The sequence below is a fragment of the Podarcis tiliguerta genome, assembly GCF_965153285.1.
Source record: "Podarcis tiliguerta genome assembly, chromosome: 1".
NCBI classification, from domain to species: domain Eukaryota; kingdom Metazoa; phylum Chordata; class Lepidosauria; order Squamata; family Lacertidae; genus Podarcis; species Podarcis tiliguerta.
The window spans coordinates 27,870,345-27,887,984 of NC_139534.1; the positions used below are offsets into that span (position 1 = coordinate 27,870,345).

At 44.9% G+C, this 17,640-nt stretch overlaps 1 protein-coding gene across 5 annotated transcripts in view; it reads left to right on the forward strand.

The window, feature by feature from the left end:
- The first annotated feature begins 396 nt into the window (after window positions 1-396).
- STK39 (serine/threonine kinase 39) overlaps window positions 397-17,640 on the forward strand; it is a 109,154-nt gene continuing 91,910 nt past the window's right edge. Inside the window, exon 1 of one of the 5 annotated variants that reach the window (XM_083409634.1) lies at window positions 397-483. Coding sequence is in view for 3 of the 5 variants with exons in the window: in XM_083409630.1 (XP_083265756.1) it covers window positions 6,481-6,712 (232 nt within the window). In the remaining 2 variants the exon portion in view is untranslated. Of the gene's footprint in view, window positions 484-5,965; window positions 6,713-7,157; window positions 7,231-7,556; window positions 7,585-17,640 lie in introns of those variants that run through there. The other 4 variants (XM_083409630.1, XM_083409635.1, XM_083409631.1 and 1 more) reach the window with 4 other exon arrangements.

Below are 17,640 nucleotides of genomic sequence, written 5' to 3' on the forward strand. Positions count from 1 at the left end.
TTGGAAAGAGAAAAGGAAATGCAAAGGGCAGCTTTCCTTCTGTCAAGGATTCTGTGCTTTTAACAGCTGCATATCAGGCAGCTATATTCCTGAACGGCAGCTATCGAAGCACATTTGCAGCTCTCAGTTGTTTTGATGCCTTCACTCTGGTTTTTTTTTTTTATGTCCTGTTTCTTAAAACTATTACCTCCACCCTGGAAAAAAATACCTCCAGTAATCCTGTCACCTGTTAATTTCTCCTCTGTGAAACCCCATTCATTTAAAGCACATGGCTTTACCCAAATAATCCTACAGAGCTACAGTTCCCAGCACCTGTAACAGACTGCAGTTCCCAGGATGCCTTGTGAAACCATGTGCTTTAAACATACGATTGTGGATGTGACTGCTGTTGGTAAAGTCACAAACTAGTCATTGGCAAGGGGGGGGGGGGAGAAAAGGAAGGCAACCCCAGTGCTACCATAGCATAAGCCACACAGGATGTGGGTGAGTATTGCCCAATTCAAACTAAGGAGGTTTTCAATGCCTGGAAACAGCAGCACAGAGGCAGAAAAAACAACCCTCCACCAATGTTTTCAGTACCTCAGTTGATGGCATGATAACTTCTTTAGTCTTTAAGGTACCACAATAATACGCTGTTTTCAGACAGGGTTCTCTTGCCTGTGAAGAATTTTGCCTTCCTTATGGGCATCTTTTTTTTCTTTTCAAATCCTTGCCTATGTTATGAGAAAAAACCCTGCTCCTTTTCCCTTATGGGGTACCCAAGAGCCCATATAGAGTCCTTTTGTAGGTTCTCTATCGGTAGGAGAAAATAACAGAGACCAACCAGAGAATATTGAGAAGCAAAGCAGCTAGTAAGCCTGATCTTTATTAAAGCTGTTGCAACAGGGTGCTCCCCGCCACACGGGGGGGGGGGGGGAGGACCCCAAGCCATGCGCGCAAGCCCTTATATAGACATTTTAAATTACCCGCCCTGGAGTCCAAGACCACCCCCAGAAACATCATACATACACCACAGAAGGGCTGTGGCCCAAGACCACCCCCTTAATACATCAGAGAAGGGGTGGAAATCTGGGTGTGTTGTTTCTTCCTGTTTGCCAGGTTACCTGATTGGATTACCTGGGCATCCTGCCCACTCTTATTATGATAACTGCTCAATTCCTGAATCCAGGTCACAGATCCACACCTTGTTCACATCTTAAATGTGCCCTTGAGACAGGATTTGTAAAAGAGACAATGGGGAGATTTCCCATTTCCTTCGACCTTGCAGAGAAATATTTGAGGTCATTTTGGAACAGAAAATGGTTTCAGGACTTTTCTGTGGGTTTCAGACATGGGGTTTACATATTTGTATGTGTTTGCTTGGTACATTTATGAACATCTATTTTTTTATATATAAGACCTTAAAATTCTTATAACACCTACACAACGTTTCGAGTAGCATCTGCTTCCATCTGCATCTGCACAGCATCAAATCTATTCCATTAACCTCTTTATGGCATGCACAGGGGCTCCATTTGATCAGTAATCAAGTTTTTAAAATTATTATTATCGTTTGTTCTCATCTGCACTGCCGTGGAGTCCGACATTATTTTGATGTAACCTTCAAAATCTGTCAGCAGCATGCAAAATTAAAGCAGTTGCTCGTATAGTATATGGCACGTATTACTTTTTTTAAAAAAAATGTTCCAAAGGACATATAGCCCCATTTACAAAAGAGGGGACCGTACCTTGTAAGTAAGAAGGCCGTGCTCTGTATCAGTAAGACTAGAAATTCTGTGTTGTAGAGAAAAGTTTTTTTCAATTTAAATATACAATGGGCAGCCCTTGCAGAAATGTTTAGAGTTCAAAAACAATGGCTGCATTTCTACAGCTGTTGTCATCTCTTCATATAACTGGGGGGGGGGGGGGAGGGAGAGAAAAAACAGAATTTATCTAGTTTGTTTCAGGCTTTTAAATTTGCAATTTTGAAACCACTGCAGCAGCCTTGAATCATATGCGTATCTGTCAGAAGCTGAGAGAACTACGGGAGAAACCTAAGTTCCTTTGCTGTTTGTTCCACATGTCCAGCTACCTAAAATGTGTTGAAACGGAAGACTATTGCCTTGATGTGTGTAAAACCCATTGCCTGCGCAGATCTGAAAAAGCAAATAAACACACTGATGTAAAATGGAAAGACTTCCCTGTTACCTCACAGGAAATTGACTGATTCTCAACATCCCACATTTGCTCTCTTCATTCAGAGCTAGATTACAGCCACACTAATAGCTAGGCAGTGGTTTCTACATAAAATGCCGTTTCCCCTTAAAGGTTTTTTGTGTGTTTTTTGTAAAGCACTTGCATTTGATTTTGTTTTTGAACGGGCATTTGGCATATCAAATATTTCCCTTAGTACTCTGAATGGCTATAAATGGTTTTGCCAGATCCACAGGGCAATCCTATGCATGTTTGCTCAGAATTAAACCCCACTGTGTTCAGTGGGGGCTACTCCTAAGCGTGCATGAGCCTAAAGTACCAATCCCATGCCCACTATGTCAGCCCTGCCGTGTAGGATTGCAAGGCACACCTTTTCCTGGGTTCGGAACTCGAGATGCAAAATGACTGGAGAAGACACGCCCTTGAAATTTCATGGGAGGCGTGCAGTCCTTTGTACCCTGACCTGAGAGTAAGGCCCGCTGAATTCACTGGGCCCTCCTTCCAACTGCACACAGGGTCAAAGAATCTTAGAGTTGGTAATGAATTGAAGAAAATGTTGAAATATACATTTGTTAAGAAACCAGAAGCATTTTTACTAGGCATTACAGGTAATGAGATAAATAAGAAAGAAAAGAAGTTGTTTTTATATGCAGTGACAGCAGCAACAATATTGATGGCCCAGAAATGGAAACAGGAGGAATTACCTACGATAGAAGAACGGAGAACTAAAATGATGGACTATGCAGAATTGGACAGAATGACAGGAAGGATCCGGAATCGCCGAGATCAAAGATTTACAGAAGATTGGGAAAAGTTTATCCAATATATGCAAAAACTTGAGTGGTAATAAAATTACGTTTGTAAGCTTTAAGGAAGCTCTGTGAAGCGAAAGGGTTAAAAGGGCAGAAATGTGTAAAAGGTAACAAAAGGAAGGAATGGCAGACAAATTGAGGGAAGTCAAAAAAGAGAAGTAAGATGTAATTAAGATGTATGGATTGTATAAATTTGTTTTTGTATTTGAAAACTAATAAAAATATAACATATAAAAAAAAGAATCTTAGTTGGAAGGCACACCAGGGGTCATCTAGTCCAACCCCCTGCAATGCAGGAATCTCAGCCAATGCATCCAGGACAGATGGCCATCCAACCTCTGCTTAAAAGCCTTCAAGGAAGGAGAGTCCAGCAACCTCTTGTGGGAGTCTGCTCCACTGCTGAACAGCTCTTACGGTCAGAAAGTCCCCCCCCTGAATGTTTAGTCGGAATCTCCTTTCTTGTAACTTGAAGCCATTGCCTCACCTGGAGTTCTACCCAGTAGAGCAGGAGAAAACAAGCATGCTCCCTCTTCCATGTGACAGCCCTTAAGTCGACATGCGTAGAGTTGAGCCATCAGAATATACAGTGGTACCTCCGGTTATGAACGGGATCCGTTCCAGAGGCCTGGCTGTATCCCAAAAACTCCGTAACCAGGGGCGCCTTTCTGCGCATACATGCTATTGAGGTACCACTGTATATGACCATGCTATATGTGCAAATGTGTAACTGATTTCTATGCTAGGAATAAACAAAGGCAGATTAGTACTAAGCTCCTAGAACTCCACAGGCATCTTATATTTTATCAATATTTTTTAACAAAGTTATACTATTTTTTAAAATTAATTTTTTATTCAGTTTTCTTTTTCATTCATTACATACATCTCATATCCATGACATTTTCTATTCCTTCCTTCCTTCCTCCCTCCCCTCCTAGGCTCCCCCCAACTTCCGCTTCAGGTTTGTTTCTCCTTTCACGCACCTTGCTACCTCCTAAAAGAAAAAATACTAATAGTATACTTATACAATAACACCTAACCTAAAAACGTAAAAATGAAAATAAGTACACCATATTATTTCCCTATCTTCTACACATTTTCCAATACTAATGATGTGAATGTTTATTTAAATCCTGCCATCAAGTCTATACTTTCTTTGTTTCTCCAGATATGATCTAAATGGTTCCCATTCTTTTTCAAAGTCACTGTTGTCTTTTTCTTGCAGTCTGTCTGTCAAAAGTTATACTATTTCTTGTACAGACTTTATCGCCAAATGCAGGTGTCTGCCACACAGCAATATCTTGGTTGCTCGCGCCACTTACCCTCTGATCAGAAAAGCTTCTCCTCTGATCCTAAAGACATGGCATTTTGTTGACGTTACTCAACCATGAAGACATATGGATAGCTCAGTTGGTTAGAGCATGGTGCTGGTAATGCTAAGGTTGCAAGTTCGATCCCTGCATGGGATGTCTGACTCTACATCTGCATCTATATTGTAAGAAGTGCTTTTCTTTATTGTTTCTCATTGCCAAGCCTGTGCCTTGGATTTGGCAACGTGTTCCTGCGTTGACCCTTGTACTTCCTGCAGTGTCTGCTTCTGTATGGTTCCTATTGCGTAAAAGAAATAATAATACTGTGGTAGATTCTCATCTGTGAGCATGGCTACTGCTCCTCCAGCATGTGAGCAGTGGGAAATTTTAAATTCAGGTGCCATAATTTTCCTGAAAATCTTTATTATAGTATATTTAGCACAGCAATGTAATTCAAGACCTGCAAATGAATCAATTTAAATGAGAGCTGGGTGGGCTGAATGGAAAGAAGATGGAATTAATGGGTGACTATAGGTAGAAAAGGTAACTTACAAGAAAATGGAATTATTGGACTGGGGATTTTTAGGGGAAAGCGAACACAGTGCAATGTGAATCATCACTTCTTGAAAGTTACGAGTAGGAATGATTCACTCAAAAAGAAAATAAGATACGCCTACTCTGTGACATGAGCAATCTTAAACAGAACTGCCACAAACTATTAAGTTCCTGAATGTTAGCACCAATAATTTTAATGGGAAAAGGGACATTGTCAGAAATGTACATTTGATTTTAAAAATGGCCCAAGTGCTGTTAACAACATTCCCAGACTAAAAAAAAGGTATTTGCACTGTCTCTTATGAAAACAGTGACATACTGTGCAAGTTTGTGAGGCCTAGGATTCAAACTCAGCATATACAGAGTACTGAGGCTTGTAGTATGGTCGACTGTAATATCAATCTCAAATTTCTGCATAATGTTGGCACTGCACATCTTGCAGAATAAATGCACAATCACATACTAAATGCAAAATCTTCCTTCCATTTTATTGCTGTTCAACTGTGCAAACACTGGATGTGCTAACTAGGGGGTGTCCTGTGGGAAAACCCAACATTTATTGTGTATAATACATTATGTTACGCATGTTAAATGGTCCACACGAGCCTCCTCTGCTCCGGAAAGTAACCTTGTACGTACAGTTACTGTATAAAGTACATACAGGCATCTTTCACAAGTTAAATCCCCAAACCACAGTGGGCAGGAACCAAGATGAAGCTTTTGTGCTCCGGTAACCTGAGAGGTAACAGTCACCCTGTAGTCTCTTTCTTGCAAACGTTTTGGATTTAAAACGTCCGGCTTTGATTATCCATATATAACAAGAAAGTTTTTATCCGCTCCTCTGCGACCCACCTTGTGTGCGGCAGGATGTTTTGAACAGTCACCGATCTGAATTGAACAGATCAGGGCCGCATGGCAGGGAAAAATAAATGCTTGGTTGGCTCCCGTTTTTGGAACCGACGAAGAGTCACAAACCGCATAAAACCGCTCCTCTCGTCCATCGCCTTCCTATGCAGCAGAATGCAATGCCTGCTGACTCGGAAGTAATAATAGTAACAAAAAGAAACGGAAAAAAACCCCAAAAAACCCCTGCCTGCGATGCCCAGAGACCTGCTCGTTCCCACAACGAGGCTGTGCACTTGCTTGAGAGGAAGTCCCTTCGAACTCACTGGGACTTGCTTACGAGTAAGCATGCACAAGAAGAGGATCGGGCCCCTTAAACGTTATGATCGCACCCATCCTCTCGGCGGAGAGGAGGAGCGTCGTTTGCAAACCTCCTTCCCGGGAGGGCTGGTTTTACCCCCCTCTTTCTCTTTTTTCTTTTGAGCAACTATCCCTCCTCAATATTATGGTTTGTGCCAAGCGGATCAATTCCGGCTCTCGACTGCGTAGGGCTACTCCTGCTTCTAACGCGTGTAGCAGAAGCAGCAGCAGCAGCAGCTCAGCCTCCGCCCCCTCGGTGCGCTCCCTCCCCCACCGCGCGGCTGGCTGGCTGGCAGGAAGGATGGGAAAGAGGGAGGGAGTGGATGAGCGAGCTGCGGATGAGGGTTAAAGGTGCTGCTGGCAGGGAAGTTTGAAGGAGGTCGCCGCCGCTTGTGCGCTCCGGCAGCATCATGGCGGAGCAGAGCGACTCGCCCGTTCACGTCCAGCAGCAGCAGGAGCAGCAGCAGCAACAGCCGTCGCCGCAGCCGTCGCCGCCGCCGCCGCAGCAGCAACCCCCGCCCCAGCCCCAGCCGCCGGTGCAACAGACCCAGCCGGCGCCCGCTGCGCCGCCCCCGACCCCCGCGCCGCCCGCCGTCGGCTGGCCCATTTGCCGGGACGCCTACGAGCTGCAGGAGGTGATCGGTCAGTGGCGCGTGTAGCAGGGAGCGGCGGCTCAGGGGGAGGCGGGAGGGATGCCGGGGATGCCTCGTCAGCCGGCTTTGGGGCCTACCGGCTTTTTTTCCCCCGAGCTTCCCCAGCCCAGAGGCTCTCATTGCGGCGGATGCGCCCGGCACTGCAGTGCCCGATGCTGCAAACTTGACTTCCTCCTGCTTCAGGCACCGGCTCTTTGCACAGCGCCGCTTTCATCTCGCTTCCTCTTGTTGCAACGTTCCATGATCCGGGGGAGGAGAACCGAGCCCGGCTCGTTCTAGAACACTTAGGGCCGGCTCCCCTGCTTGCTTGCCTGCCTGCCTGCCTTCATTGAGGGGTGGGGCATCAGCACCCCCCTCTTTGCTCTCTCGATTTCTCTCCCCCACCCCCACCTCGCCTCCCCGGAGTTTTCCCTTAAGCATTGCGGCTTTTGCCGGCCTCCTAAGTTGCCATGGCACTTCTTGCCTTTCTGGCTCCCAACTTTCTCTCTCTCCTGTTAGTGGGGAGATGTAAGTCCACCCCGGCCTCCCCGAATCTCTCTTGTCCACCCCCCCGCCCCCACCCTCCAACTCCTTTTCTCCAGGTGCAGCGTCACTCTTGCATCCAGAAACGTCACGTCGATCAGTTTTAGATGACAGTTTTCTGCACATTGCCCTGGCCAAGGGCTTCAGTTACCTCTCTCCTTTCTCTCCCCTCCGTACCATCCGTGCCCCACCCCTTTAACATATTCTTCACTCTTTGAACAGGCTTCTTTTGCAGTGGCATAGCTATTGCTTTAAGTTTTTTTAATGCCAGTGCCCATCTTTTCCCCCTCCCCAGTTTAATAATCTGCTTGTTTGGTGTTGCAGCGATGTTAGCACCATGTAGGTTGGGTCCGTTTCTTGTTTCTTTCACGTTCCCGAGAAGTTAATTAAATAAGCCTGAGGGGTGACTTGGATGCTATTTGCTGGGCATCAGTTGCTTTGCAAGTCTGGTTTATAGAGAGAGATAACACAGCTAAAGCCTGCAAATGCAACAAAACTCCAAATGCAGGAGTGTCATTGCTTTGTGAGCTAGGCCGCATCCAGCAGTGGGGTTGGGCTGCCTCCAGTATCTCTTGCAGTTGTTTTTAATATTGATGGCCTCAGAACTGCTGAAATGGGCATTTAAAGAAAAGAGCAGACTCTCCTTTGGGAAGTTTTGGCACCCCGCTTGTACTTGCCGAGATGTGCGTCTGTATTGCATGTGGTCTCCTGAAGCCTCCTAAGGACTGCTAACAAGAGAAACTGTATCCTTTTGTCCTTTGGATTTTTTAGTCTTTTTGTCCTGCTGCCTGTCAACCTACTTCTTTCTTGGCCTTCTCACAGCCATGGCACTGAAATAGCTGAAGGATGCTGTGCAAGCAAGGTGCCTAAGCTCTCTCCTCTTTTCTGCTTCTGGAGCAGGGAGGTATTCTGCAGCAGCCCCACTTGTGGATTGCCAGCATCCTCATTGACCATCGAAAGCACCTTGTAAAACTGTCCACTTAACATTCTTCATCAAGATTTTGGGGACACTTAACAGAGTCACATTGGACTCAGCAGGGCTAACTTCTGAGTAGAGAATATAGGACCGTACTTTTCTGTTTTAACTATACCTTCCAACATTTATGGCACCAGTTTAAGTTGTTTTTTAAAGATCAGCTCATTAACAGAGAACATTGCAGGGAGAGTAAAATAATATCTTTATTGGGGCCAGTTTTTGTTCATTATGTGGCTTCCGCTCAACTTTTCCTTGGAGAGGGATTTATTTTTAAAAGCAAATTAAAACGAGAATTTTTTTCTGGGTGATGGTCTGCCTTGGTTTCTGACCGGTCAGCCTTAGAGACTTTGTGTTGACATGTCTTACGTTGCAAATGGAAACTCTGCTTTTGAAAATAGCTCAGTTGGTAGAGCATGAGATTCTTAATCTCAGGGTTGTGGGTTCGAGCCCCACTTTGGGCAAAAAAGATTCCTGCATTGCAGGGGGCTGGACTAAATGATCCTCATGGTCCCTTGAAACTCTACAATTCTGTAAATTTGTGCAATGTAAGAGCCAGCCATGTCTGGCCATGTTCTCCAAAGACTGCTGCATCATGGTAGGAGTTAAACAAGCCTCTGCAAGAAATCAGTGAATCACTTTCTTAGAGTGGTAGCCTAAGTGTGTTTATTTGGAAGTAAGTTCTATTGAATTCCATGGTAGTTGTTTCCTAGTCCCATGTGCTTCGTAAATGAAGCTGTAATTTGTCACTTGTCCTCCTTTCCAAAATGCTTAATAAACTTTTTATTAAGTAAGCTAAGCAGGATAAAATCCCATTGACTTTTAAATGAATTGCAGACTGTCTTTATTTAAATCAAGGTGACTTCTTTCTCCAAGAAAACAAAATCTGAATTAAATAGGAAACTTTAGAAAATCAGCGAACAAGCATGCACATTCCTTGGCTGCCACCACAGTTAAAACATGCCGGTTTGTAACAAAAATCTGGCTTTGTTCAGTTTAGGCACATGCTCTCTTGCCACCTAGCCCACACACTTTTTGTGGTATAAAACTTACATTCATAGACTAGGGAGTTGTGAAATGAAAGATTTCTGTTTTGTGCTGCCATCTTAATTCTAAGCAAGATTTGTTTACTAGGAAGTGAGCACCATTGAACACATGGATAGGACTGTACTTTAAGTGCCCCATGCTTTCTAGGTATAAGATCTGGTAGTGGAATAGAGACATCAAATGACCATACTGTTTGGAGAACAGCCTAAAGATTCATAGTTTGCACAATAACAAATACAGTACAAAAAGTTGGATTACCAAGAGAATCAGGCTTTAACTGATTGATGGAGGGTTCTGAATTAACTTTTAAGAGAGAGCCAGGGTAGATTTTTAATATTTTGGGTCCTTATATTAAATCCAGACTTCATTTAAACCAAATGCTATCCCTTCGAGTGTTGCTTAATATAATCAAACTTTTAAAAGCAACTTTTTTTTTTAATCTTGGTCCTTTAATTCCGTACGATGACTTGTAGCTTCTTAGTATTATGTATTTCTTACAAAAGAAGGAAGATGAAGGCCTAAACTAGTCATGTGAAAATAAGCTTTGGATATGAACTAAGCATATTCACCTTTCAAAGAAGAACAAACAGAAATAGTGCAATCTTGAACTTGTGAGAATAAAGGTAACTTAAATCAAAGTTGGATCTTTTCTCAGGGTTTCATAATTGCCATATTTTTAATAAATATTTTTAAATACATTATATTATGCTGATGTTATGATAGGCACTAGGTCTGAAAACCCTAACCTGTGCAATTAGTCGGTTCATTCACTGCAAACATGAGCATGTAAGATTCTTGATCTTGGCTTAGTTTGAAGCCATGGATGTTCAGTACTTATGGCATTGTTATAATACATGTCTCTCTGAGTTGCATTTTTGGAAGGGTATTCCAGATGGATCTTAATTTAATCCAGAGCAATGCTCCTTTTGAATTAACTTAAGATAAGTAAAAGCAGTGACAGGCCACAAAAAACCACAGTTTTATTAGTTGCAAGGTAGTTGTGCAGAGAGTCTTGTAAAATGCTTGTCCTGATTAAATGTGGCTTACCTGCAAGATTGTTTTAAAAGCATGATCGGACTAGTGTAACAACTTTGATTCCTGATGGAAGCATATTTGACAGCTAAAAGTGCCAGAGGAATGGATTTTAACTTTCTCTGGTCTAATCCAGATGACACTTACCTGCTGGCTTTCTGTTTCCTTTTGTGTAATTTTCATTGCATTCATTTTCAGGTCAAGATAATGTAATCTCTGAATTGGCTCTTAAATACTTTATACTTACAACAAGAGCATGCAGTGTGTACCCACTGTAGCAGTTAGACATAATTTATTCTAGGTCTTTAGTTTTCATTGGAGAAGCCCTCATTCTGACAATTGGCTTCAAATATCCCATTGCTGTTAATGGGTTTGAGTACCTTAGTAGTGCATATCTAGTAGAAGAGGACTCCGTCTTACGTTCTTTCAACAGTATTAGATAAACTCCTGGAGAATAAGGTGATCAATTGTCTACTCCTTCCTACTCTCTGTTTCCTGCTACTTAACCAATTCCCGATGCACAAGAGAGCCTCCGCTGTCATTCCGGGACCAGTAAGCTTACTCAGTCTTTTATGAGGTACCTCATTGAAAGCTTTTTGAATGTCTTGAGTACACAATGTCAGCTGGATCTCCTCTATCTATATACACTTGTTGACACTCTCAAAGAACTGCCATGGGCTTGGGAGACAGGACTTGCCCTTGCAGAAGCCATGTTGGCTTTGCTTCAGCGAGGCTTGTTCTTCTATATGCTTGGCTACTGTATCTTTAACTATACTTTCTAACAGTTTTAGTTTAGAGAAAAAGTAAGAGATGACATGACAGAAGATATGTCTGCCATGGAGAAAGGGGATAGAGAAAAGTCCTGTCCCCCCATAACACTAGAACTTCTGGACATTGGCAAGGTGAAGTGTTCAAAGGTTTAGGACTGAGAAAAGAAAATACTTCATGCAGCGTATAATTGAACTATACAGCTCACTCCAAAAGGAGGCAGTGAGGGCTACCCAACTCGGAGGCTTTGATTAGATAAATTCATGGAGGTTAAGGCTGATGGCTATTAGCCCGGGTGACCATGTTTCATCTCCACTGTCAAAGGAGGTAAATGCCTCTAAATACCAGTTTCTGGGGGCTGCAAGGGAGCAGAATCCAGTTGTGTTTAGGTCCTTCTTAATGCTTCCCATGGGCATTTGGTTGGCCACTGTGTGAACAGGATGCTGATAAAGCTAGCCTTTGGCCTGAGCAAAGAGAAACCAGAGGAGGAGGATGGATCACCAAGCCCACCATCCCATACACTCTTGAGTGCTTTTTGGAAGATTGCCACACACAGCTCAATAGGTTTTGTATTATATCCATCCTCTTAAAATTGGGACCCCAGTAGTCCATTTAACACAGGTTTTCTGTGGATGAAGGTCTGCTGGCTTAGTTTCGTGTATGAGAACTGTACTGGCAAAAGGGCTACCAAGCAGCATCTAAGACCCTTAGGAATCTGGTTGGGAGGTTCTGCTTTCTCTTTAGAAACCACGGGAAAGTAAGATAGCAAAGGCCTTTCCTTCTTTCATGCTTAGTGGAAACCTTCCTTATTCCCTGGACTAAGCAAAGCTGCTCCTGGCATACTGTTGTCATTGCATCAAACTTGCAGGGTTGAGCAAAGGGGTTCACAAAGTTTCAGCTAGATGAGTTTTGCCCAGCTTACCTATTGCCATAGTTTCCCACTTTAGTAGTAGCTCTTTGCCCTGTAGTTCACTATAGTTACTTGAGGAGTTAGTGATTTCGCTTGTGGATTAAAGTGAAGCCTCCTAGGGAGCTGTTAATACAGTTAGCAGACCAGCAGGTTACTTGCAGCTTAAATAGGAGGTAACAGCATTTTTCTATTTTTAGGCTTTGGTTAAACACTCAGGAGTGACTTTAAGGGGGCGGGAAGAGTCTATTAGCTCCTGCATTCAAGCTGTTGCTTCTTGGCCAGTATATCTGAATTGCTGTATATACCCCGAGCTTCAGGCTTGACAACTGGCATTGAGGTCCCAGCCTTTCAAGCAACATCTGTTTGTACACAGGCGAGAGTTCATTGTGAGTCACTTTACTCATGCAGGTAAGATTAAGCACATACCTGTGCACATACCTTTTTTCCGAGGGTGCAGTTCAGTTCAGCTTCCTGATTATGTCAGCATATTTACATGAATAAAACATACCACTCTAACAAACGTCAACTTGGTTTTACTGATTATTTTAAAAGCCACTATCCTTGTATGGAGTCGTTCCCCCATGTTTGTGAGACTGCTGTACGCACAAGAACAAAGGGCTCCTATGAGAGCTATTGGAGGGTTTTTTCTTACTTCTGTTTACATGTGGCTGTTTTTGATAAGAATGCATCTCTCAGTTTTCCCTGCCAAAGGAGGATTATGTTCATTGATGAAAAATGTATGAAGATTTTCTGGAATTCTCCACTCTGTAGAGGAGGATATAGTTGTTGCTTTGCAACTGACACAGGCATCCTAGGAAGAGATAGCTCTGGTCTGCTAATGATCCCATGAAGAAAAAGTTAAGGAGGTCTGTGCCTGTTTGCCTTAATGTAAGGACAAAACTTCCTTTGAGAATTATACAAAAGCAGGAGTTCACAACTGAAGTAAGCAGCCATGTTGGCCCGTCACACTAAACCATGGTTTAATACGATATGCAGGAGCAGTGTGCAACTCATACCTCCTTCCACATGGGGGCAGGATTTTGGAAGCCCTTGCCTCCACTTTGCCTGTGGGGTTTGTTGGTTTGTTTTAATGGTGGATTATACTGTTGTGTTGTGCGACTGTTTTCAGTACAACTACTTTTAATCTGTTTGAATTGTATTGTATGTATTCTGTATATTTCTGCTGTATTAATGCAAATTGCCTTGAGACCTTGTGGTAATAATGTGAACACATAAGGGAATGATAATTTGCGGTTTGTTGTGCTGTCCGTACTTTACCTTTAATTATGGTTTGTTGCAAACAAGTCTGCTTCAGACCATGGTGTCTTTTTAAACTATGGTCAGTTTTATGTCAATGGCCATTCTGTGTCCAGATAACACGGCAAGCTGTGATCAGGCAGAATAAACATTTAATAAATGAAATAAAAGCTTAACAGTGGAAGCAAAAGCTTCCAAACTTCTACTGATAGTGTGGGAAGACACAAGGAGAATATGCTAGCCCAGTGGCGTAGCGTGGGTTGTCAGCACCCGGGGCAAGGCAAGTAATTTGCGCCCCCTAACCTGGTGCAAAGCAAGTAATTTGCGCCCTCCCCCAGATAGTCCCTCGCTCTCTCTCCGCACCGCACCGCACGCCTGGCACCCTCCCCTCCACAGTGGGCGGCGACCCAGCGGCTCGGATCGGATTCGCACAGCCAGCATTGCAGTGAGAGAGAGTGAGTGAGCCAGGTAGGGGCAGAGAGCTGCGAGTGCGAGCGCCCCCCCCCCCAGATGTTGCGCCCGGTGCGGCCGGCCCCCCCTGCACCCCCCACGCTACGCCACTGTGCTAGCCCACAGGTTTTTGTAGCTTGTTCCTAGTCATGCAGCTTGGGTATTAAACCATTTGAGAAATATGAATGTTGCCACTATTTGCTGGCATGAGCTGAACGGCAGAATGTTAGTTCGTTCATTTTGTGCTATGTACGTTGTGATGGCTGACATTGCCAGTGTTTTGGTGTTGGATCACTCTGTTAAGGTCTTACAATAATAATCTAGTTATGTAAACACTTAGTTCTCAGGTTTATTACTTTAGCCTTGCATATAGTTGAGGCCCACTGTGTTCCTCTAGGACAGTGCTTTTCAACCGGTGTGCCATGGTGCCCTGGGGTACCTTGAATGATGGTCAGGGGTGCTGTGGGCAACACTGGCCTCTGTCCCTCTTTCCTTCCCTCCCTCTTCTGATGTCCTCTTGTGTCTCTGCCTCCCAAAGGCTTCCACAGCTGTTTGTTGCAGCAGCCTTGGCTATAAGCTCCTCAGGCAAAGGATGCCTCTGAGGGTGCTTTCCAGGCCCCTGTGGGGCGGTGGGAGGAGGCACCTCTGTTTGGGGCAGGGTGGGTAGCTCAGAGACCAGGGGCGGCAGCTGTGGCTGCCCAGAGGACTCCTAAGGAGAGGAGAGGAGGCTGAGGGAGGGTGTTAGAAGGGTGAGAGGCTGCCAGCTCTGCAGGCAAGGGATGACAGAACTGGGCTCCTGAGCCCCACAGGGGTGCCGCAGAAAGAATGCAGTTGGTCAAGGGAGCCGTGGACTCAAAAAGGTTGGAAACCTCTGCCCTAGGCTGTTGCTTTCCCCACTTCCAGTTAGAGTCAGGGCCCCATGAGTGGGAGAGAGAGTTGTAGATCCTGTTGCCAAAGTACTGCTATATTTCTCCAGCTATAGGAAAGTGCTAAGAGTGGCATGGAGGACAATATGGTTGTGAGAGACTGGGCACGTACAAGTATAGTTTTTGTCTGTTGCTCAGATGAGCAGGTAGTCTCTATTCCAAGCACATTCCATGGTGGTGATATAGGTCCTGTTGCTACTACAGCTATCTCTGTTTTGAAGAAAAACATATATGTGGGGTTGGTAATCTGGATTAGATGCGTAAGGGAAACAGAACTATGCTCATAGTTCAGAATTTTGCCCATAAATCTGCTATAGCCTTTCTTCCTCTTTCTCAAAGGCAGGGCATTTTTGAACTCTTGATTTCCCCTTCCCCATGGCAAGATGGCGGCGCGCATAGACGCTGCGGCTTAGTGCTCTCCCTTAGCGTTTTGTTCTGTTTTTATTATTTTTACTTGGTCTGAGTATGTCTGGCCGGGCAAGAAAGATTTACAGCAGGCAGGAACTTCTGAAGGTCGGGTTACAGTGTGAACAAGCTGTAAGAGCTGATTATTTTCGCCCAGATAACGTTCCTGTGGGAGTAGCCAGGCCACCGGGCTCTCCATGGATTACTATGCCTCCAGGGAGGAGGCGAAGGCGGCGTAGAGACAGGAGGCAAAGGCGGGGTTGTCGGGCTGGTGTCCTGGTAAGATTGCAGAGGAGTCCATCTAAACCACCGCTCCCTAGCATATTTCTTGCTAATGTGAGATCTCTTGCCAACAAGATGGATGAATTGAGGCTGCAGGCAGCAAAGAACAGCCTTGTAAAAGATTGCTGCGTTTTATTTGTCATTGAGACATGGCTTCAACCGTCCATACCAGACACAGCTATTCAGTTGGAAGGCTGTGCGGTACATCGTCATGACCGAGGCATGGACTTCGGAAAAACCAAAGGAGGGGGGCTGTGTGTATATGTGAACAAATGCTGGTCCAATAATTCGAAGACTGTGGGCAGTCACTGTTCACCGGATTTGGAATATGTGGCTGTTAAATGTAGACCAGCCTATCTCCCTAGGGAGTTCACAGCTGTTATGTTAACTGGTGTGTACGTGCCACCAGATGCCAATGCCAACCTGGCTTTGGGATGCCTGCAGAGCCTTATCAGCAGCCAGCAAGACAAGTATCCTGAAGCTGTGCACATCATTGCGGGAGACTTCAACCATGTTGAACTTAAAACAGTGCTCCCAACGCTCTATCAGCATGTGAAATGTCCCACAAGAGGGGACAAGACACTGGATAAAGTTTATTCGAATGTAAATCACGGCTATAGGGCTTTACAGCTGCCACACTTGGGCCAGTCCGACCATATGTCTCTGTTCCTGGTACCAGCATATATCCCACTCAGGAAACGGGCTCCCACAATATCAAAATCTGTTAAAATCTGGCCCGAAGGTGCTATTCACCAGCTGCAGGACTGTTTTGAGAGAACCAATTGGGATATTTTCGATCATACAGACCTGGAGGAACACACGGCGGCAGTTCTGTGCTATATCAATCACTGCACAGACACTGTCACAGTAAATAAATCCATCCGGTTTTACCCCAATCAGAAACCCTGGATGAATAGAGAGGTCCAGTGCCTGTTGCGGGAAAGGAACAGGGCTTTTAGGTCAGGCGAGGTGCAGCTTTACAGTGTGGCAAGAGCAAACTTGAAGAGGGGTATTCGACGGGCAAAATTGGATTATAGGCTGAGGATTGAGGATAATTTAAGGAGCAACAACACAAGACAGATGTGGCAGGGGATTCAGCATATTACCAACTACAAACCTAACCTTGGTGCTGTCGACGGTGACCCTTTGCTGGCGGAGGAGCTTAACCTCTTCTTTGCTCGCTTCGAGAGGGAGCCACCTGAGACGCCGGTATTACAGCCACCAGCCCATAGGGGCCCCTCATTCACGGTAGAGGAGCATGAGGTGAGACAGGTATTGAGGATGGCGAATCCGAGGAAGGCGGCTGGACCTGATGGCATCACTGGAAAGGTGTTGAAGGGCTGTGCGGATCAGCTGGCGAGGGTCTTTACTAAGATCTTCAATAAGTCCTTACACCAGTCTATTGTCCCACCCTGCCTGAAGTCGTCAACTATTGTCCCTCTGCCTAAAAAATCCACAATCAGTAGTTTGAATGACTACAGACCAGTTGCACTGACTCCAATCATCATGAAGTGTTTTGAGAAGCTGGTGCGCCGTCACATTATTTCCTGTCTTCCATCAACTTTTGACAACCACCAGTTTGCATACAAGGCAAATAGATCCACAGAAGACGCTATCACCACCACTCTCCATGCTGCTCTGTCCCATCTGGAGCAGCCGGGGAGTTATGTGAGGCTGCTGTTTGTGGATTTTAGCTCTGCTTTTAACACTATCCTCCCCCATAGACTGGTGTCCAAGCTAGAGGCGATTGGACTCTCCAACTCCACCTGTCTCTGGGTTTTGGATTTTTTGTCAGAACGTTCTCAGAGGGTTAGAGTAGGGTCACATATGTCCACAGCCCTTAGCCTTAACACCGGCTCACCACAGGGTTGTGTGTTGAGTCCCCTGCTCTATGCTCTCTATACGTATGACTGTACAGCCATCTATTCCAGCAACAAAATCATCAAGTTTGCTGATGACACTACGGTGGTAGGGCTCATTTCAGGAGGGGATGAGTCCGCCTATCGGGACGAGGTGGAGCGGCTCTGTGTTTGGTGTGGAGAGAACAATCTGGCTCTTAATACGGCTAAGACCAAGGAATTGGTGGTGGATTACAGAAAAAAAAAGGCGGACATTCAGCCCTTGTATATCAACGGGGAACGGGTGGAGAGGGTGGCGGAATTCAGGTTTTTGGGAGTAACTATCGATCAGGGCATGACTTGGAGCGCAAATACCACTGCTCTGGTGAAGAAGGCCCAGCAGAGAATTTATTTCCTCAGACTTTTGAAGAAGAACAATCTGAGTGAGAGACTGCTGGTGTCCTTCTACCGAGGCTCCATAGAGAGCATTCTTACATACTGTATTTG